This window comes from Choloepus didactylus, chromosome 15 (assembly GCF_015220235.1).
Source record: "Choloepus didactylus isolate mChoDid1 chromosome 15, mChoDid1.pri, whole genome shotgun sequence".
In the NCBI taxonomy this organism is placed as follows: domain Eukaryota; kingdom Metazoa; phylum Chordata; class Mammalia; order Pilosa; family Megalonychidae; genus Choloepus; species Choloepus didactylus.
In genome coordinates, this window is record NC_051321.1 from 22,759,702 (window position 1) to 22,783,070 (window position 23,369).

General features: G+C 45.2%; 1 protein-coding gene across 1 annotated transcript in view; it reads right to left on the bottom strand.

Moving 5' to 3' along the window:
* Nucleotides 1-23,369, bottom strand: part of RBM20 (RNA binding motif protein 20) — a 188,866-nt gene that overhangs the window by 46,997 nt on the left and 118,500 nt on the right. The window contains exons 2-5 of the mRNA XM_037805183.1: nucleotides 5,805-6,891; nucleotides 4,369-4,430; nucleotides 3,545-3,636; nucleotides 3,106-3,203 (exon numbers count right to left, since the gene is read on the bottom strand). Of these exons, the coding sequence (XP_037661111.1) occupies nucleotides 3,106-3,203; nucleotides 3,545-3,636; nucleotides 4,369-4,430; nucleotides 5,805-6,891 (1,339 nt within the window). The remainder of the gene's footprint in view (nucleotides 1-3,105; nucleotides 3,204-3,544; nucleotides 3,637-4,368; nucleotides 4,431-5,804; nucleotides 6,892-23,369) is intronic.

Sequence of the window (23,369 nt, forward strand, 5' to 3'; positions counted from 1 at the left end):
TCCCTGGAAGCCAGGAGACCAGCGTGCTCTGCACCACGAACCCAGGAGGCCAGTACGGACAGACAGGTATTCTCAAATAGCTTGCAAACTGAGAGGCATACATTTTATTCCTGGGGCAACCTATGATGTCAACCTTCCACAAACATTTATGTTTCCCTGTATCTCAGTTTCCTTATTTATACAAGTTCCCTGGTGTGCAGAGTCCTGGTGAGAAAGAAACCATAAAAACATGTGTATCCTCCCAGGTCAGGGAGGCCCCGTCTGTGGCATTAGCACTAAATAAACTCCGAGGCGGTTGTGAAACCTGCAAGGTGGTTTTATAGGGCAGGCAGCAGGCAAAGTACATCTTGGGCAGGCAAAAGAAAACTATTTATGGCCCGAGAAGGCCCCGATGGCCCCTTCCAGAATCCTGATTACTATGTTTATGACAACTCAGGCAGCCAAGGATAACATGCCTGGCTCAGTCAAATGGCAGGTGCTTGAGTGAAAGTGAACACCCCTTTCCTGGGACCCTGGGGAGGGTGGGAGGGGCTGGAGACAGAACACAAATCACTCCCCCCCACCACCAGCAAACACAGCTGTCGCTCAATGTCCCATCTCTGTCAAAAACAAATTCGGAGACAAAACGCAGGGACTCCAACAGAGTTGAGTTGAGTTTAGACTCAGCAAGCCTCTGGGCCAGAAGGACTTCATGGTGGTGGGCACATGGTTTTTGAGATCATTTTAGATTTTGTGTCAGTTCAGAGCCCCAGGCCGACCTTGTTCTCCTGCTTTAAAAACAACAGAAGTTCAGAAGAAGTAACTGCTCTTTGCTCCCCAAAGAATGGAAATCTTATGCCAACAGAAACTTGGCCATTCCTAGTTTTACTCAACAAATGGTATTTCTGAAAAGATGCATATGAATGGAGTCAGACAGAAAAAGCCCTGGCACAGGACACACTTTTAGAGGAAAACACTCATGGGTTTTCTATGGGAGAATTTCACTCTCATCAAGTACTTCTCTTCCATTTCAACTTAACAGTAAGTATAAATTTTTTAAGTGGAAAAAACAATAGAAATATATGTGCAAAAAAGAAGCACATGGGTCACTTAGGGGAGCTTGACAAAGTATCCTTTGGTGACAATACCTGCCCCTCCAGATGTATCTGCTTATCTTTGGAGGTTAGTATCTATATGCAGAAAAAATCCCAATAATTCTTCTAAGGGATTCTCCCATTACTTAAAGGAGCCTTACAAAGCAGATTGGTCAGCTCTTCATTTCTCAGTTTGTCTTCCAATGTTAATATTTTTGTCTCTCAGGTTTTTCTAGAGAGACTCGCCTGCCTGCATTCAATTCCATTTGCAGAAATGGCAACGGGAGGACCAGAACCTGACTTGGATTCCCATGCAGGGACTGGCCATACCAGGCACTGTCCTTGTCCCCCAGACATCCTCGGGAAGGCTCCTGTGACCAGGAGGACTTCACAGGACTTAAAATGATAAAGCAGTCAGATGACTTCCTCCCCCTCCACTGGGTCTGCAGAAAATGCCTCTATACATCTGAGTTCACCCTGGAAGACACTGTCACCATAGAGAAGAATTCAGACGCTGGAGCTGATGGGCCCCTTCACTTGGCTCCATGGTTGGCAGAGCCAAGGAGCCTTGCCACCCCCAAGGCAGCCTTCAGTGGGGGTGAGGGGAAGGAAAGAGGGCTTATTAAAGGGAAGAATCACAAGGAAGAGACCCCAGAGATCCTCAGAGAGGAACAGCATGGCTCTGTGATTAAAGGCAAGGATCCTAGGGCCACGCTGCCTGGGTTCAAATCCCAACATTACTACTTACCAGCTATGTGACCTGAGGCAACGCACTTAACCTCTCTGTGCCTCCGTTGGAGACGCCAGCACCCCCATGAGGGTACAAGTCATGTCATCAGTAGTTGGAACTCAAAGTCAAATGACCAAGCCTCACCATACTCTGCTTGCCTGGGACCCACCCAAAACTGCTGGTGATGTGGGTGTGAGTGAGCAGAGAGAGATCAGAGAGAGAAACATCAAGATTCTCTTCCTCTGAAGCATGGGCTTCTGACTGACACTCTCTCTTGAAGCATTTCTCCCATTAAACATCACAAATAAACACACACACCTAAACAGAAAGCTCGGACCAAGCAGACCTCATTTCTCGTAGTGAACCTCCTCCCCTCGGCACACACTCATCCCCCAGGGCCTGAAGCCTACACTTCACATCTTGCCCTTCTGATGTCTTGTTCAAACACCCTGACATGTGGAGGCTCTCGTGTGAGAGGAGAGGAGGAGGCTGCAGCTGCTCAACCACAAAGTTAAAAAATACAGGCACAGAGGAAACAAACACCCTCCAGCAGGGTTAGGTCAAAAGCATTTTGTTTTATTGTTAGTTCTGTGTCCCCATCCGTTCCAAGTGCCTGCAGGGGAGAGGAGAAGCAGGACAGCTCCTGGGGGAAGGAGACAGTGCATGAAAGGGGGGAAATCAGTGGAAAAGAGATGGTAAAACCAAAGAGAGAAAGGGAGTTGTCACAGTGGGTGGAAAAAGGAGGAATGAAGCTTTAGAGCTTTGGAGGACCCAAAGCGCATGTTGCAGAAAGAGAACAAAGCAAATAAAACAAACATATATATAATGCAACAGCAAGCACTTCCCAAGAGACCTACAAATACTATTACTACATGGTGATTCCTTTTAAACCTATTTTCTCTTTCTGGTTCAAGGTTCAGAATTACCTTCTCATGGGAAATGGTCCACTTCAATGAAATATCAAAAACTTCAATAAAACATCTTTTAAGAAAGACCCACAAAATCTCAAAGTTTTTCTAAACCAGGGCCAAATGTTAGAGAGTCTGTCTACAAGTGCTCTCCATTTGAAAAATTTATGCCAGGGTTTTTTTTTTTTTCATCTGTGTTTCAATACTAGCTGGAATGAATGAAACAACTCTTGACCTCTGCCCAGGGACATGTTTTCCTGAACTTCAGAAAACCACATCTGCACCATCTTTACATCAGCCTCCTCTGCTAGTCCGAGGGATAAGAGCCCGGCATAGCAGGTGGTACAAACGCTCTGAAGACAACACCACCACAGAGGAAATGTTCTGTACTCACATTTGTCCCGGGGGAAGTGGAAGGGAATGCAGGGCTTGACTGAGCAAATGACCTGGCTGGAATGGCCGCATATGAAGTTCCGAGACTCGAGGCATAATCTAAATGATGAATTACACAAATGAGGTGAAAACTCAAGTCATTTACATTACCTTCAAGGGTCATTATTAGGACATAAGTGGGGAGAGAAAAATGAGCATCTCCTTTTTATTTATTAGTGATCAAAATGATTAAACCTCCGAGTATATTAATGACCAGCAAGGCTTTATGTCTAAAACATCTTGGAAAATACTGACAGGCTCAGACAGCAGGCCCAATGCATCTCAATGTCTGCTTGGGATCTGTTTGCCTTATAAATGGGCACACCAGGGAAATTCTTCAATAATGAGCCTCTGGGCAGCTGATTTCTGCTTCAAGCTGCTGACGTGCAGGACCCACTTACCGTCGCTCCCGGCGGGGTTATACACAGCCGCGCTGCTGGGGGAGGCGCACAGCGGCCCCTCCGCGGACGCGAGAACACAGCGGACACCAGCGCTGGAGACGGGTTGAAGAGAGGAGCCGGGAGAGGGGCTTTAGAATACTCGCATTTCACAACGCTTAGCCCCAGACGTCTGTTCTGCATCACTGGGCCAGGGACCCTCTTCTCTGCCCTCACGGGTCCCTGCATGCCTGCCCGTGTCCCTCACCGTCTGTTCTCGGCACGGCGCCAGGGTCCCGTTCAATGGAGCCGGGGAGCATCGCCCCACTGCTCAACCCTCCAAGGGCTCCAGCGCGCTCAGAGCTAAAGCCAAAGTCCTCAGGACTCTGAGTGCTCGGGAGCTGCTGGATCTGCTCAGTCAGGGCAGCCAGGGTTGTTCCCACTGCAGAGCCTCCAACTTGCTGTTTCCTCTGCCAGAGTACATTTCCCCAGACAGTCAGCTGGCTCATTCCGTTCCCTCCCGAGGGGTCCTCAGTGAGGCCTTTCCAGAACACCCTATTCAGCACGCAAGGACCAGCCCTACCCCTTCTGCATGATGACTTCCCACGCCTGCCCTGATCTTATTTTCTCCTCAGCATTTACCACCAGGGATGCTATAGAATTTACTCATTTCGTTTGTGTATAGTCTCTTTCCCTCTATTAGAGTGTAAGCTCCTTGGGGGACAGGGACTCTGCCCATTTTGTTCTTTCATTTCCCCAGCACCTGGAACAGAGGCTGACACACCCTGGAAGCTCAATGAACATTTGTTGAGCCCATCCCTGAACCTCTTCTCCCGTCCAGCACTTACTTTTCAGAGAAAACCAGGCATTTCTGAGCATGCAGTTTCCCTTTCACATGCAGCTCCCAGTCCTAGGCCAGAAGGAAAGAAAAATGACCAAAGGAGAACTGAGTCTGGGAAGGCAGGGGAGGGTCCGCGGGGAAGGCTGGGGGTGGGGGGTGAGTGCCCGAGTTGCAAGCCGGGCCCCACCCATCGCACTGGCCCTCCACAGCCCCACCGGGATGCTCCCCTGCTCCTGCCTACCTCCGTGCTCTCCCTCCTCCAGCCCTGCACCCGCACAGCCCATGCCCATCGTGGACAGGAGTCCAGACTCAGATTGGATTCCCTTCTCCCCTCCCAGAGGGGGCTCGATCTCACCGCACCACGCAGCTACCCCTCGTTTTCTTCTCCTCCCAAAAGAACCACACCCATTTCTGCATCCAGGTGAGAGAATCTGCCAGGTGGACTCAAAAGGAGTTGCAAAGGCTTAGAAAAGGCTCAGAAGAGACAAAATCCTCGGGCACCCCGCCCCCCATCCAGCCAGCACTCTTCTGAGAGGGGACAGGAATGCCCTGGGATGATATGGCCCAAGCAGAGGTTAATGATGCACTGCGGTGTGACTCTCACTAAGCAGGGACCTTATTGTGCTCTCCAAACTGGAGGGGAGGTGAGAGGCTGCACAGCCCAGTGGTTAAGAAACACAGGCTCTGGGAGGGGTCAGATCCATATCTGAATCCCCACTCTGCCACTTTCTAGCTATGGGGCCCTAGGCAAGTCATTGCATCTCTCACAGCCTCAGATTTCTCATTTGTAAAACGAGAATAATAGTATCCACCTCCTAGAGTTATTGCTTGCACACAGAAAGGTTTCACTATATGTTAGCTATTAGCATCATTGCTTTGGAATATTTCACTGAATCATCAATATGTTCTTTGGGAGAATACTACAATGGACTTTTGTTTGCAGGGTCCCAAAGCATTTTGCAACTGCTAGGAGGGCTTCATGAGGCTCTAGTTCCATTTTGCAGATGGGAAAGCCAAGGTCCCATATTATAATTTATCTAGTCCCACCTGAGAATAACTTTCTTGCCTTTGACCTAAAATTCTGCTAAACATTTTCCCCCCTTTCAGATTCAATACAATATATGTACTTGAGGCAAAGAGCTTTAGGCACACCACAGGGGAAAAAGCCCTCATCAGGGGGCAGAAGACCCAAGCTCCTGAGCCCCTTCTCTGCAATCCAGGTGGCTCATTTGCTCCCACTCAGCCCCAGCTTTCTCATCTATAAAATGTGGGTAATCATCTCCTACTTGCCCTAAAGCAAGGGACTGGCCCTGATAAATTCAGATGTCAGCATTCCGTTACCCCATCCCCTAATATAACAGTTCCTCGTCCATGAGCAGAGAGAGCTGAGGTTGTAGGGGCAAGGCTCTGGGGGTGGCACCCAGCCCATCTGGAACAACTCACCTTCAAATCAAACACCTTCTTGTTGCAGATGCTACAGATGTGTGGCAGGTGGAGGGGGGCCACCCCATGGAGGTCATTCAGCTCGTGGGCCTGCAGAGGTCGCGTGGACAGGATCGCCTGCTCCTCCTGGGCCCGCCGCCGGGCACCGCCGAAACCCTGTTTGTTGTTGATAAGCCGGCCCCCCAGGTTTGGAGGGGTCCTGTCTGGCGTGGGCTCCTCAGGGTTGTACAGCTCATAAGGCTGGCTGGGGGGCGGAGGCCACAGATTGGGGCCTGCGGGGAGATCAGGCTTGCTTTGGCCAGAGAACCCATGGGGGCTCTCCCACTGGCTGTTTGTCCCCTGCAGCAGTGGGCCCACTTCACCTTTCAGGCCCCCGGCCTGCTCGGCTGGAAATCCGCCTGCCACATGTGACCCTTGGGAGTTGGGTCCATAAAGGTCTTTGGGGAAGGCAGCTTGGCCTTCTTGTGCCGTGTGGCCATAGTGTCCTTCGTAGTTCATACTGCCCGAGGGAGGGGCCGAGAGCGGCAGGAAGCTGTGCTGACCATCTGTTTCAGAACCATACACCTGGCCAGAGTTGGCTTTACCATACTCGTAGAACCCCGCCGTGGCAGGGGCAGGCCCAGACTTGCTGATGCCCAAGATGACAGCTGGCTGAGCAGGGGTGGGGGGTATCACCCCACTGAAAGGGTGCATCACCATGGCACCGGGGGGCTGGCTGGGAAGGCTCACGGAGGGTCCTGGACCTCGGGTCTGGGCGGGGGGTGAGAAGGCAATTGCATTAGAGGGAAAACGGGCATTGGGGATGGTTGCGGCATGTTGGGGCACCCCTGTAGGGCCATGGGGGGCGCTGATCACAGACGGGTGCCTCAGCTGGTTGAAGAGAGGCTGGGACATGGCCACTTTGGAGAGGACTTGGTTCAGGACCGTGGCGGCTGCAGTGTTGTTCGTGACAGCCGTCTGTGCCAACTTTAGCCGGTGGAGGGTGAGCTGGGCTTGCAGTTGAGCCAGCTGGAGGCTGGCAGGTGATGGAATCAGAGGGTTTGCGTTACTGACCGAGAACGGGTTCTTGTCCAGGAGCTTGGCAGCACTGCAAGAAGACAAAAGGCTAGATGCACAGCTGGTTTTCACCGAGAGGGGCAAGGGACTGTTCCTTTGCTTATACGTGGTCCTCTCCACCTCCCACATAAACAAGACCCTCCTACACAGGACGTACAAGTGCATCTGCAAACACCTGTGCTCATACATATACATCAGCTAAAAAAAACACACAAAACTCTAACAGAAAAATTATTATATGACAGAATGTTCACTCTCACAGATAATCAAAGTAATAGAAATTCAAACGATCAGAAACAAATATTTGCCTAGCAATATAGCAAATATTAAAAAATTAACAGCACTTAGTGCTGGTGAGATAAATTCCATGTCAATGATAGTCTTAGTTCATATAGCTTTGTTAAAAGGTAGTTTGGCAATATATGTTCAATATATTCATATTCCTTGACCCAATAATGCAGTCCTATCAATCTATCCTAAGAAAATGAGGAGAGAGACAAAGCTTGATATCCAAAGAAGTTTAATGCTACATTCTTTAGGAGCCCACTTGAAAATTACAAATACCTAGGAACACGGGATTTAAGCTGAGTAAATGATCATATAATGGAATGTTAAGTAACCATTTACTAGTGATGTTTACATTTCTAATTTATTATGCAATTTTTAAGACATTCCAAAAAATAGAAAGAATCACCCAATGGATCCTTGTGTACCCAGCGCCAGGCTCAAGATAGAAAACACTCAAATGCACTAAATTCCCCTTGGTTACCTACCTATTTGCCCCACCACTGTTAATGGTAAACACTATCTTGAATTTGGTAAAATCAATGTTTACAAAAAAACTTGTAACATGGGAAAATCTATATGTTCTAATATTAAGAGGGAAAAAAGCAAGCTTTAAAATTACATACAGAGTGAACTGTGTGCCTATGTGTTCCAAACACATTTTCATCCTAGCCTCACTTCACATCCAAAAGCAACAAGAATTATGCTCCAAAAGCAACAAGAATTAGGCTCCGTTCAATCCAGCTCACATACCCAACCAACGTAAGAAACAACCAAAAACATTGCAACTGAAGAATCTGAATTTGAGGTAGTAGGTGGTGGTAGGCTCTTACAGCATCTTATTTTCTGGACCAAAAATCAGGGCACATGGTCTGGAAGGGAGGGCAGACCTTCCCAGAAAGTCTGGGATATGTGGTTTCCACAGTCAGGACTCTTTTTGTAAGACTGTATTTTCTGGGTCTTATAATCCCCTTACACACCCCTGGGGAGTGGGTGTAATCAGGAAATATGTTTTGGATATTGATGAACTGGAATTCCCAAGACATTCCCCACTGGGAAGAATGGGGCCATGCATTTGAAATTGGGATTGCCCTGGACACTCCAGGATGTACAATCAGCGTGCCTATGAAATGTGGGGTGGAAACTGCAAAGCTGAAACACTTAAGTTCTCCACTGTCACAGACTCTGTCCAATGATAATGAAACAAAGAGGGAATCTGGGAGGTGGGGGTGAGGAAGAGAAAGAAAAATGGAAAGTATACGGTATGTCTTTCCCACTTTGGGGAAGCCTTGAGGAAAGAGAGCTTCTGCTTAGATCTGGGCTTTGCATTTGATCTGAGGGAGTGGCAGGGGTCAGGGAGGAAGGGAAGACGTACTGGGGAGGAGGGTGAGAGAGATGGCTCACATTTGCTGTGATGCTCTTGCATGACTGAGACTTAACCTATGTGATCTCATTTGATCTCCCAGTACTATGGGGTAGGTAATTTTCACTTAGACAATTTTGCAGGGCAGGAACCTAAAGCTCAGCAAGATCAGGAGACCTACTAACCAACACTCACTGCACTTGAGAACAGACTTGGGATTCAAATCCCAGTGTTGCTTTGAAAACAAAAAAATGAGCACAGTGGGGTTAAAGTATGTAGCTTTTCAGCCCTCCATGCTTTCCTCATGGGCTACTCCACTGTTTTGTTTGAAGCAAGTTCCCAGAACATCCACCCTCAATACAAGTGCAAAACACTTTGGGACCAGCTAAAAATGACTTTGGGTTGCTCTTTACCATTAGTGTGAAAAATCAAGAATTTGCTATAAGTTTTAAAGAGATAACCACCTTCACCCAACCAGCAGCCCTGATTTGCTCCAAGAACAGAACAGGCTAGCTGCATTTTAAGATATTGGTGGTAGGGGTTGAAAGATGAGGTGGTCAAGGTTAAAGGTGGTTACCTAGACTCTTTCTTTTCTGGGGGGCTGTGCTGGTTGCAGCCAAGCCTTTGTGGCCTCAGTCTGGCCCAGGCACAGTAGAGATGGGAGGCACTAACTGTTTACGCAGGCAAGAACGGGAAAGGAAGAGGAGTATGGTCAAGAGTCTGATGATAGATTTCAACTTGTGTGTATTAAGTAGCTGAGCTTTAGAAGAGCAATTAAGCTTAATTCAAAACCCTGCCCACGCAGTGCCAACCCTTCCGAACAGGTTTGTCCACAACAGCAGACTGTCCTAGCTAACGAGGTGATAATGAGGTGCCAGCTTGGTTTCCATGACCAGAGTGAGACAAGGTTAGTTTTGTTTTTCTCAGAGAAGTCAGCTGTTTTCTCTAAACTGTGTTCTGGGCTGGAGGACGCTCCTGCTGGAGATTCCCCTTGCCTCTGAAGCACACACGAGAAAGAGCCATCTTTCCAACATGGGAAGCCAAACATTCTGGGTATCTACAAGTCAGCCATGGAAGATGAGTGCTTTTCAGAGCACAGCCCAGCTTACAGAATTTTATTTTCTAACTTCTGCTTTGCCTAGCAGATTCTTATTGTTCCCAACTTGACTCAACTTTTAGTGGAAGTGATTGTACATGATTAATCAGAGCTGGAAATCTCTTTTGAAGGAAAGACCCTTAGACAAGGAGGAAAAAACCCATTACCCTATAAAAAAATCCCAAATCTTTTAGCCTGCAAAAGTTAACCTGAAATTCAGATGTATATAGCCATCATATTTCTGAGCCAAAAATTGGGGTGCATGACTGAACACCTCTGGGACAAGAATTGATGTTGCCCTCCTGCCTGCCCACTGCCTCGGTTTGTCATTGTTACACCACTTAGCACAGCCTGCCTTGTGTTAAAAATAATAGCTTATTGGGCACTCTTAGGCACAATATAGACAACCCTTTTTAGGTTCTAATGAATTGGGGTAGCTGGCGGTAGATACCTGAAACTATCAAACTACAATCCAGAACCTATGAATCTTGAAGACGATTGTATAAAAATGTAGCTTATGAGGGGTGACAATGGGATGGGGAAAGCCATAAGGACCACACTCCCCTTTGTCTAGTTTATGGATGGATGAATAGAAAAATGGGGGAAGGAAACAAACAAACAAACAAAGGCACCCAGTGTTCTTTTTTACTTTAAATGCTCTTTTTCACTTCAATTATTATTCTTGTTATTTTTGTGTGTGTGGTAATGAAGGTGTCAGGGATTGATTTTGGTGATGAATGCACATCTATGTAATAGTAATGTGAACAATCGAATGTATGATTTGTTTTGTATGACTGCATGGTATGTGAATATATCTCAATAAAATGAATTAAAAAAATTAAAAAAAAAATAGCTTATGTTCCTTTCTCCTCCACTGGCCATAAGCTCCATGAGGGAAGGGGAATATGTCGTGGAGGTTCTTGCATTTCCCCAGCAAATCACACCCCGCCCCAACTTGGTGGGTGGGCACTTAGTAACTGCCATGAAGAGACTGAAGAAGGAGGATAATGGGTGTGGCTAGTCATAACCCAGGGAGGCAGGAGGATCACAGTCAGAGAGAAATGGAAGATGGAAGCAGAGGTCAGAGGTCAGAGGGGAGAGAAGGCCCTAAACTGTTAGCTTTAAAGAAAGATGCAGGAAGGGTCTGTGAGCCAAAGAATGTAGGCAGCTTCTAGAAGCTGGAAAAGGCGAAGAACAGACTCTCTAGAGCCTCCAGAAGGAATCAGCCTGGCTGACCTCTTGGCATTGGTCCAGCAAGACTAATTTTGGACTTCCGACCTCCAGAACCTATAAGGTAATAAATGTGTTGCTTTAAGCCTCTAAGTTTGTGGTAATTTGTTTACAGCTGCAGTAGGAAACTAATACAATCCCCAAAGACAATTATATGAGAAAGAGGCTTCCGCTAGTAGGGCAGTGGTGGGTGTGGGTACGTTGACTGGATCTTATTGGTATGAATTAAACCCCCCAAAGGTCCTGGGGAGCAAAGACCATCCAACTGGGCACCTGAAGACCCTCTGAGAAATTAGCCACAAGCCAGTTCTGCACAAGCAAGAAAAAGTCAGAAGCCTCTTCTTCCTTTTTAAGGGCAGCTTTCTTCACCCAGCTGGAGCCATCGGAAACCTGGAAAAGCTCAGAATCGCAAATCCTTAGGGATCATTCATCAGACTCTCTTCAACAAAAACAGAAAGTGACTTGCCCAAAGCCACATAACTGGGTGGTGGTAGGACCTTAAAGTGAACTCAGATCATCCAACCCAGCTTCCAGTGCTCTAAGAACAGCTTTGCCTCCAAAATCCTTAACTAAGCCCCAGAACTATCTCATCATAAAATTATCTCCACATACACTTATTTGTGGTTCTCTCTTTGCGGGACACTGATTACGCGCTTTAACTTGGCGGGCCTGGGCTGGGGGACTGGATCCACCCCTGGGGAGGGTAGTGGGTACGGGTGAGTGCGCCCTCTACAGCCCCCCGGGCCTGGGAAAGTGAGGCCGGAGGCAGGCCCCATTTCCTCACCCAAAATATACCAATGTTAGGGGAGGCTTGCCGGAGGGAACCGCCTTTTCCCCACCCCCTTATCTTGCCCGGACACTCCCCGTTGCCAGCGCAACTCCCATCACCACCGGTGCGCATACATTGTTGCCGGACACCGTTACGGGAGCAACTCTCGCCCCTTTTCAATCAACCTCTGCGCCCTCTCAGAACCAATCCAAGCCTTTAACCTCTACAGCTACCCCGCCCTCTAAACGCCCGATATAAGCTTGTACTCTCCACTAATAAACTCTCTCTCTTGGCTTCTTCACCCTCAAAAAACCGTGTCCTGCCTGTTCCTTCTCGCCACCCTCCACACCTTGCACGCCTCCACCGGGGACCGGGCCCAGTCCCCCGCCTCGCCCTCGCCTCCGGGAAAGAGCCCCCGCCGCCGGTACCCTCCGAGCAACGCCGAGAGCCGAGGGTTCAGCAACCGGCCGCCCCCCCCCGCCCCAGACAAATCAACTGCGACCGCATCTCTTCAATTCAGAGAGATACTGATTACCTTTGAAAAGCAAAGTACTCTGCTGAGCCCTGGGAAAATGCTACACTACAGGCCCTTTCTGGAATCCCCATAAACACCAGAGATGACAGCAGACAAGAATCTGTGCACCTGTCTCATCCACCCCTCTCCTAAACTTTGTGCAGCTGCACGATTTGCAGGCATATAGTCAAACCTTGGATCTGAGGAGGTGAGTTACAGAACCTGGATGTCCAGGCACACAGCTAGAATAGCTATCCCACAACCTCGCCGAGGGCTGCTCCACACATGCTGCAAAAACCTTTGGTACACAGTGATCTGATTCAGCCGGGCCTCTACAGGTCGCACTGCACCCAGGGCTGGGGGTTCATTTCTGAATCATTAATTGGTGCAAGGAATTCACAGTGCATAATTAGATTAAAAACCTCTGGTCCCTGCTTGCTTAGAAAGTTGTTTTTTGTGTGTTTATTTTTATTTTTTTTTTAATTTCAGTAGGATTTCACCCAAGATTTAAGAAAAATAAGATATAAAATAAAGGAGAACTAGTCACCCTTATAAAGCCAGGCGATTTAGGACAGCCAGATGAAAACTGTTTCTAATAGTTCAATTCCATTGTGTTGAAAGAATATACAACATATTGTACCCAGCCAGAGAGCACAACAGCTGTCCCAGCTCGATAATGCCCATTGTTTGTCCCAAAGCTCTTTTACATTTTATTCTGGGTCCCAAATAGGACGCAATGATAGAATAGTGTTTGTGCACAAGGAAGGAGGCAAGGTGTTCTCAGTTTGAGTCAGGATGCTGGAAATACAGCAAGATTTCTGTTACATACTCCATCCTGTGCTGAAAGGGGGAGAAAGCATCCACGATTCGGGCAGGGGCCATAGGGCCTCTGCTCTGAAACAGAGACCTCATCAAAGGGGCCAACTGCATATCCAGATATTTGTTCTTCCAGCTGACATGCACTGAGCATGTACTACAAGCCAGGCAAAGTTGCTAGGTGGTAGGAACACAGAGACAGAAAAAGAGAAACCTTCCCAAGGTCTTAGGGGAGACAGATGAGGATCAGATGACTAGCAGAGACAGCGACTGATACTCCAACAGAGGCGAGCACCGCACAGCAAAGCACAGGAGGAAGTGGTTCAAGCCTCAGACATTTTAGAGAAATGTAACAAATGAAAGAAAAGGCCATCTCAAGGGCTGTCTCTGACCTCTGAACAAAGAAGTGCTTATTAATTCTGTGCTTATCAATTCAGCAAAGATGAAAAGGCTGTTCATGAAAAGCAACTGTAGGAGGAACTGTGGTCAGAGACCTGGGTTTCTGTCTGCCTGTTACTGGGTGGGTGATGGGAGGAAAGTCACTTCATCTTCCCCAGCCTCAAATTTTCTCATCTGTAAAATGGGAACGATAATACCCACCCAATATGCCCCAGACCTGGCCAGTCGGAGCACCACACCCCCCTTGCCTCCATGATGGGCTCCAGGGTGGACACCCCTTGGAACCTCTGTTGGAGCTATCATGAGAGAGACAATCTTTTGTCACGCTGGGGTTGCTGAACTAGTTGAATTTAAGCCACCACCCAAGGAGAGCCTGCCTGAGAATAAAGACAACTCAGAAGACAATAGCCTTGAGAGGGGTGCGGGAAGCTGCTGGACCCTTCTAGAACACCCTGAGCCAGCTTTATCTTGAACTACCCTGGACTTTTTCTTTTTTTTTTTTTAAGTTCATTTTATTCAGATATATTCACATACCACACAGTCATACAAAACAAAGCGTACATTCAGTTGTTCACAGTACCATTACATAGTTGTGCATTCATCACCAAAATCAATCCCTGACACCTTCATTACCACACACGCAAAAATAACAAGAATGAAAATTTAAAGTGAAAAAGAGCAATTAAAGTAAAAAACAACACTGGGTGCCTTTTTGTTTGTTTGTTTTCCTTCCCCCATTTTTCTACTCATCCATCCATAAACTAGACAAAGGGGAGTGTGGCCCTGGACTTTTTCAATGCATGAAAAATTGCATTTCCTTTCTTTGCTTAATAAAAATAACACCTGTAAAAAGAAAGCCACCTGACTTAAACCATCTGCATTTAACTGAGACGGCTCCTCTCTGCGGCCCCATGTGACAAACAGGACCCCGTCATCCTCTGGCTTCCTCTGAAGGGGGGACTGACCATAGGGCTGGCAGCTGGGGCCAGGCGCCACTGTGGGCATGTGAGCACCAGCTTCCTCCTCTGCCCGTGGGGAGGAGCCTGACACGGCATCACGAGGCCAGGGTGTGTAGGGGTGCAGTAGAGGTGTCCCCCACCAGGGTGTGGGCTGGGCAACAGCCTTCTGCAGGTTCAGGGATCCAGCTCTGGCCATGCTGGACCAGGAGAAATAATAATGCCTTGGTCCTCACTGGAGAGCCATTTCCAGTTGACTGAGACACCTTTCATTTTTCAACACCGAATAGGCCATTTGGATGCACTAAGAACCACTTCATGTGAGCCATCAGTTATCCTTCTAGAAGAAATTTAAAAAAATACAACCTTTATTTAAAAATATGATGGTTCTTCAGTCTCCCCTTTGCTCGGGGAGAGGGAAGTAGGTATTGAGTGCCTGCCGAGCCGCAGGCTGTCTCTGTCTCGTATGCACCGAAGTCGGCATTAGGCATCCTGGGTTCTTGTCTTAACTCACCCCTGGGCAGCTGTGGGATAGTGGGTAAATGGGCATCTCCTCTCTGAGCCTTGGCATCCTCGTCTAGCAAAGGAGAAGTCACAAACTTCTCTCATTTCCACTATGAGAGTTGATATGGGATCAAATTAGTAAACACAGTGCTCTGTAACACAGTTAGGTGCTATACAGATGTAAGGCTATAGTATTGTTCAAGAGATTATTAGATAAAGGGCATTTTCTGGGTGATCAGAATGCACGCTTCCCTTTCTGAAAGCATTCTCAGGAGGAAGTGATGTTTGTCACACACATCCTCGGAGGCAATCTCATTGCCACTAAGAGGCAGGGTAGAATGAGTTAAAATCAGCTCAGCCACGTTGGAGCACTGACCATATTGCAAAGGTTGCGCAACACACAGCAGACAGGGCACGGGAAGAAGCACTGCCCAGAGCTAAGAGCACAAGCTTACCAGTTAGTCTCACCCACTAAGCTGGTGACTGCGAGCAAGTACATACCCGCTCTAATCTCCAATCTCCTTATCTTTAAAGTAGGGATGGCTGTATTTGAGGTGTTTTTTCTGAGAAGTCAATGAGAAGGTGTGCACAGATGGTTCTGTATGGTTCCTGGCACACATGAAGCTGTCACTTAATAAATGTATCAGCGAGCAACACTACCACTATTATTCTTACCATTTAATTACTATTACTAGCTACTACTACAATCATTGTCATTATCCTCATCACTGGGGGTGGCAGTTGAGTGCTGTCAAGGCAGAGAGACCACTCTTCCTTACAGACTGATGGAGATGGAGGACAGGAAATGCAAAGAGATCTAGGTGTGGAGAGAAGGGAAGTAGAAGACACGGGGGACATCTGCTGAGAGAGAAGGGACAGGAGTGGGGACTGGGATTGGAGGGAACGGGGAGAGGTATAACAGCTGCTTGGTGAACCAGAGAAGGCATCAACCATACATTTTACAGGGCTGTGGAATAACACGGACAGCAGAAGTTCAGCGGGATGAAAGCATACAGACTCACTGACAAGGTTTTCCCTGGTAACATTCAGCCATTCAAAAGCAGAAGCCAAGAACCACTGCAAGGAATATTTCAGTGCCTAAACCAACCAGAATGGTCACTTTTGCAACAAGCACAGTATCTTCCAAGACAACCAGTTCAGGAATTTAAATTCACTTCCAGTTCAGCTCAGTGCACTCTCCGGGCCAAGCAATGAACATGCCATTTCTTCTTGTGTGCTAAGACGTAAAATATAATCCAGGTGAGAGAATGCGGGATGAGGCAAGAGAATGTTTTCCAGGTCTGGTCATACCTTTGTGGTGTGGCCAAATCAAATAAAGTTCAGTGCTCAGGGTTTGGTCTTTGCTGGGCCCTGCCCTTCTGCTGCCTCCTGGGAGCTGAACTCTCCTCGATCACACATTCTCAACTCTACCATAATACTCTCAGAAACTAAAGTCAGGATGTGGTCACAAAGATGTTGATGATACCACAGTAATGTTGGGTTTGCTAAAGTTCTGGCTAATTACCACAAATTTTAAGAGCAAGAAGAGGGCCTTAGAGATCATTTAGTTTAACCATCTCGTTCTACAAAGGAAAAAAAGTGAAACCCAAAGAAGTTGGTTTAATATGTGAATCAACCAAAGTCTCAGCTAGATAAAGGAGAGCTGGGATTGGAAGTCATGTCTCCTCACTTCTCGGGTACGATGCAGTGGCCACAGTGGGACATGTCCCCATCAACATTCACCAAGTGAGTCTTCTCCTTTATGGAGAGAAGAGTGAGATTGCACACTTTTTTGATAGTGCTATCTTAGTAACAATAGTGCTGCTAGATGATCACTAGCTTGGCCTCTGTGACTAATTTTGAGATCACTGGGTCAATGCTAGCATTATCCAGTGGTTGGACTTAAGCTGTGATATTATCACAGCAAGATTCATCTCACCACGGCACCTCCTGGAATGATTCATAACAGCCATGACAATCCCATCAGCTCTTCTGTTTCGTGTTTTTCAGTTGGAATACTAATAAGTGTTTTCATGTCATTCGTTATCTGATCTCCAGGAAAACTATATGGACGGGTAAGGCAAATAAGACTCTCTCCCGTTTATATTAAGAAGACTGAGACCAGGAGAGTCAGATGAATTCTCTGAGGTCAAATGGCAAGAAAAGGGGCCTGGCTGGGACTTGAACTTCGGTCTTTTTACTGTAAGGCCAGAATCCTGTTCCCTGTTTACATGTTCATCAAAGGAAGCTTCCAAAGCCATATTCCTGGCCCTACTTTCCTGAACATGAGTTTAAATAACACATTTGGTATCAAATCATCAGCCTTTTGGTCCATTGTGCTCTGTCGCCCTTTCGCCAGGCAGAGTAAAATTCTAGGAACTAAGGGGACGTGCAATCGTGAAGGGGCAGCTAGAGGTTTTATAACTGACGACAGAGACTGCCTTTATCACTGGGGTTTATTAGAAGGACTGAAGATGTACAAAAGAGAACTGACAATGTAGAAAAGGCAGAGAAATGAAACATTCCAGTAGTGTCATAACAGGAAAGACATAAAGCAAAGAAACCATTATAGCAACTTTTACCACCAAGATCCAAATAACAGTTTTCTTTTCCTTCCTTCTGTACCATCTTTCTTTTTTTAAAATACCCTTTATTTTATAAAATGACGGTGTTACAGGTGGCAGTTTCTTTTAAATCTCCATTTTTTAAAAATTCAAAAATACAAAAAAAAAATAAAGACAGTAACAAATGCCTATGAACTCACTCCAAATTAACAAATGCTAATATTATGGTCATTTTTGCCTCAAATATTTTTTATTAGAAAAATAAAATTAAACAGATAAAGTAGAAGTCCCTTTTGAGAATCTGCCCAGTCCATTTCCACCCCCACCTCCCCAGAGAAATCTACATGTGGGGTGTGTGTATGTGTATCTATCCATCTATCTGTCTGTCTATCAAATCAAAGCTATTTATATATAAGAAAAAGTACAACAAGAGACTTCTTTGATACATGTGTGTTTATAAAGCAACTTGTAGGATTGCTTTCAACAATATTTCTTCTACAGAAGCAAACAAATACATATACTCCCAAGTTTCTTTCAACACAATGAAACTTGAAAGCGGTGTGGTGGATGAAAAAATTGGTGAACTAGAAATCAGAAGATCCAGGTCTTATCCCACAACCCTCTCTGGGTGACCGTAGGTCAGTCAGCTTCCCTGGATCTCAGGGGTTTTTTTTGTAAAATGAGAAGGCTGCATGAAATGCTCTAAGGTCCCTTCCACCTCTGAAATCTGATGACTCTAGGGTTTAATTTCTTCATCTGTCAAATGGAGAGAATACCGTCTGCCTGCTACCTCAGAGGACTGTTGTAAAGAACAGACACGATGTGTAAGTGCTTTACAAAGCAGGGTAATAATAATAGCTATTATTACTACTATCATAACTATTTGCAAGTTAAGTTATTTTTAAGCTCCTGGGAATGTGTTTAAAGAAACCATTGGTATTAGAAGTACAGCTTGGCTCAGATGTATCTGTTACAAGCCAGCCAATGTGAAATTTAATTTGGTCCATTCCATTTGGTGAACATGCAGTCCAGCACAAGCAGGGGTGCTCTTAAATCCATCCCTGGAGATTTGGTGAATGGAGACACCAAAAGTGCCTCCTTATGGGATAGGATACTCTCCTCTACAAAGGTGTATCACAAATGGACCTTTGGCTTTCACAGTAAAATGCAGCTCAAATCCATGCAGGGCTGGAATTGGTTTGTCTGAAACACAATTCTTCAAAAAATTCATGTTGGGCAGAATTTTCCTGGTTTTGGGCAGGCTAAAATCAAGGAAGTCGGTTTGACTTCTGGGTTAGGGGAAATCTTCCTATTTTCTCAGCAGTGTAAAATATGGTGACCTCTCAACTGAGAGTTTTTCTGGAGAACATCGGAGTCTTCTGAGATGGAAAAAGAAGTTTTTGAGATGTCTTTTATAAACTGTTCCACAAAGCTAAGAAGCCAAATTGTTAATGTTTACTCATATCATACCATCCCATATCATCCCATATCATACCACAGTGGCACATGGTAGGTGTGTGGAGCCAGTAAGTGTTTCTCTACATGTATATACTTGCACCTTGTGTATGTGTGTGTAGATACGAGTTGTGTATCACATTCTTAATTTGTTTTCCTATCTAAATGCTCCATGTGCATGTTGCTATGGGGCTTTGAAAGCTGAAGCTCTGCAGAAAACATGGATTTCACTGTCTTTGAACACTGTTGAAATTATATAAATGTCACCAACCACATCAAGTATAAAATCTTAAAATCTTCGACAGACTTGTTGCCACATTTTTCCTTTAAACTAAATCTGAAGAAAAATGAAATTTCAGTATGTGTGATCTGAGGAAATATGTGTCTAATCTCCATGATTCTGAGATGAAACATGCTCAGGGAGTGGACTTTATATTCTCTGAACTTTATTTTCAGTAGTTCACATCACCAAGATTTTCTCAGCAAAAGTCAGAGAATATGTAATTCCAGTAAATATACAAGGATGGTTATAAAATTCAAAGCAATTTTAAACCAAAATAAAAATTAGATTAATTTTAAAGTATTAAAATTCTCAATCAGAATAACTGGTTCTTTTCTAGAGTTGCCTGACTATTAACCTGGACATTTTGACTAATGTAATTGAAGCCAAATACTAAGAGTTTGTATGAAACTAAAGAGGCAGTGTAGAGGGTGGGGGTGGGAGGTTGGTGGGGAGAAGTCACAGTTTCAGTTTTAAATAGACCCACTTCTCATCCAGATTCTGCCATCAGTAATTGTATACCTTACTGAGATCACATCACCTTGCAGACCTGAGTTTTGTCATCTGTGAAATGGGAGGGTCAGATGAGACAACTGGGATTCCAGAAAGCCAAAAATTCTTTATTCAAGCAACACCATCATTATGAGGAAGCCCAGTTCCCAAACTCACCCTAGAATACCTAGACTAAAAAAATTTTTTTAAAAAGAAGTTTTTGATAAAGACTTCTATATCACTAGATCTTAAACTTGGTGGCACATTGGGATGACCTTGAGCGTTAGTTTTTTAAAAATACTGATGCTTGGATTCCCACCTTCAGAGATTCTGATTCAACCTGGGCAATCGATATTTTTTAAAAAAACTATTATATTGTATATTAGTTTGGCACTAAATTCATAGATTAATTCAGAGGAGGTTGAATTTTGCAACTATTTGTTTCTTGTTTTGTTCTAACTTTTAAAGTTTTCTTCATGATATTCTGTGCAGTTTAAGTGTTTCTAAATAATACAGTCAAAATAAAAGTTTTTCCCTTTTAAAACAACAATCTTTTCCTCTGTCCTTCTCAATCTATGTCCTCTTCAACCTGTGAGTGACTACAACAGCATGATGCTAGATGGGGAACCGTAAAGAGAGCTAGCAACTTACTGACTGAACAACTGGACACCTCAAAGAAAGAAAAAGAGTGAACTAAGAAATTCTGTGACTTCTACTCTTTCCCCACAAATTCCTATTCATTCTTAAAGTGTGGTTTAGGCGGGTTGCCTCCACCCTCGCCAATGTTATTTTTAGAGGGTCCTCAGGAGATGCTGTTGTGAAACAAATTTGAGAATCACTGATCTATAAAGGAAAGAATCAATCTATTCTTCATTACGTTGAGCCCTACAAGCCATTTTTTGTTACTCCAAACAGCATGACCATTTGTCTTAAATTATTCTTAAGAATAAATACTAAAATTTTTACAAGTCCACAAAGGGTCACAAACATTGTAGGTAATCGATCAATATTTTTAGCTACAGTGATGCACTTTTCACACAATTCAATAAATATTTTTTTGTGGCAAGACTTTGTTCCCCAGGGCATCCAAACAGTTCCTGCTGCAGAAAGCCTGGTGAGGTTTGTTGGGGGAGGACTCTTGCCTTCTAAATTAAAAGCACCTTGAGGAAATCAACCGTGTCCTAAAATCTTTTGAACTCCCGAGTGTCTGCCTGGCTTTGTGCTGGGCCCATTGGAGGTATCGAACAAGTCCTTCTTCAATTGCCTGTCTCTAAGCATATGGGAAGACAGATAGTAGCAGAATATGCTGTTTCATTGTGAAGTATGAAGTAATGTTTCTGTGTGTGTGTGCTCGTTGGGGATGTGCACAGTTTAATTCTTTTAAATTCCCTAGACCAAATGAGAACATTATAAATATTTATTTGAGAACTATTTGTTTGACACAGCATCCACTTTCCAAAGCAGATGAATGTTTCTAGTGCTTTAAGAAACATACCTTTCTAACTACAGCCAACAAAACGCAAGTAACACCCGAGGCAGAGAATATTACATGTGCATTTTCTTTCTTTCCTGACTATCTTACAAAGCTGTGGCTGCACAAAAGCTACTGCAGAGTGGAGATACAAGGTAAGGCAGCAACGGTTAGAGAGACAAGACCACCTCGGTTACATTTGTATGTGCTATTTTAGATATTTTCTCAGAACACTAACACTAAACCTGTGGTTAAGATCCAAGCAGACTGAGAACAGCCTTGGCTGAAGCAAGAAAGAATGGTTAAAACTTGATGGCTGATTTTTCACTTTAAACCATTCCCGGCTACCCCATCCATTGCAAATTAGGAGTAGCTAAGGCTTGACATGTACACAGTTCTCTATGGTAAAATTGATTATTATATTACTATGGAAAACAAGGAAGTCATTTCGTTGGAAATATCAAATTCCACAAAATCATACGTGGCAGCTGTTAATGGACGAATGTGGGGGAGGGGTGAGTGTGTGAAAATATTAATCCGCCCCCTTCAGTTTTCTGACGTCTTTGCAAAGGCGTGCAAAACAAGATTCCAATGCATACAAGGCAGAAACCAATGGTAAAGCTACATGATGGATTTTTTTAAGGTTAAAAAAAATCTCCATGATATAAGATACATCATACATGCCATTTGATGAGTGTGGATTTACTTTTACACACTTGAAAGCAGAAAAACCAGTATTCCTCTACTGTGCATGTTGACGCCACTTTGAATTGCATCGGATAAAGAAACGAGGTGAGTCATGTTTGGTTGTGCTTAAGCCTGCTTACAGACCATGACATCCATGTCCAAATATGTCTCCTGAACCTCACTACAGAAGTTTATACACGTACTTACTTGCTTTCTTGGGGACTATTAAAATAGTTTCATTTTGAAATGTAACTTTACTTAAAGATACTGAATAGTTGCTGAGATGGGCATTACAACTACTTCGGATGTGCTTACAAGCAACACTCAAGCCTTCTTTCCTGGTGAAATACATCCTGATCATGAATTCTATAGCACATTCCCCTTCTGGGTAAGAATGAATCTGTTTCTGCACTCGGCAGATGCAAGACATTTCAAAAGCCCTTCCATTCATTTTCCATCATTGACAAATTCCAGAGATTAACAAGAACACCTCGACCTTAAGAGACCCCCGTAATTCATAAGGTTTCCGGATTCTGAGTGTGCCCCCTTCCAATCCCTCCGATCTAGTTGGTGATAATGGGATCTGTTTTCCCAGAGCCACGCGGCTCTTCTTCATAAAGGAGTTTAGTAACTAGCGTAAAAAGAGCATCTAAGACTTCCTGGTATTGGGATCGCAGATTTCTCTGGGGTCTTGGGGGACTGTTTTAGGTCACATGGTAACCTGCCGTTGTGAATCATTTATTAAAAAATTTTAAACAGGAGGGGGTGGGGATTCAGACAAATTGCATACTCATGCACAAACGCTTAGCGCCAAGAACACAGCCAGAAATGCTGTCTGGACTAGGAAAATAAAAAGAAACCCCCTGATTTGCCCCTTGTGCTGGGGAAGACAGGATGACATCATGCAACCTTACCTTTCAGAAAAAGTCCAGGGCACCTGGCACTGAGCGCTGACCTGTGGCCACTGAAGCCGGGAGTCATTTTGGGTGGCAGGCATGTGCCTCCCTAGAAAATTCCAATGACATTCTACCAGCTTTCTGTACGCCAACCATGACAAGCTTCCACTTAGAATCTCATGTGTCTGGGAAGGGGCAGAGGAAGGGGGATGCAAGCAAGGGAACGAGCAAAAGAGAAAGAGCGGTCCCTGGGCACAGCATACCGTCTGGAAGGGGAGTCACATGCCCCCGGAGCCATTCCTGCCACATTACACATGCTGAGTGTAAACGGCAAACAATATCAGTTGATGTTTATGCCACATGTTCTCAGACTCTCCACATATCAACACCCAGGCCAGCTCTGCGCAGACAGGTCTCCCGAGAACGCCCCTGAAGGATGGGTCTTGGGCTAATCGTGCAGGTCAGTATGAATAAAATTCCGAAGGCTCCTGGTTTACTTCCCTGTGTTTTTTGTTGCTGCTTGTTTGTGTTTTACTCTGGGCTTTCAAAGGCAATAATTTGGTCCCGAAAGTATACCTAAAAGGACCTTTTGCAATGTGGCCAAAGCAGATAGCACCAATACACTGACTCCCATCAGGCTTGCCCCTTCTTTTTTTATTTCTATGCAGCGAAAGATGGAGTATGATGACCCATCATTTCACCTGCCAAGGGTGACTGCAAAACCTTTCAGTG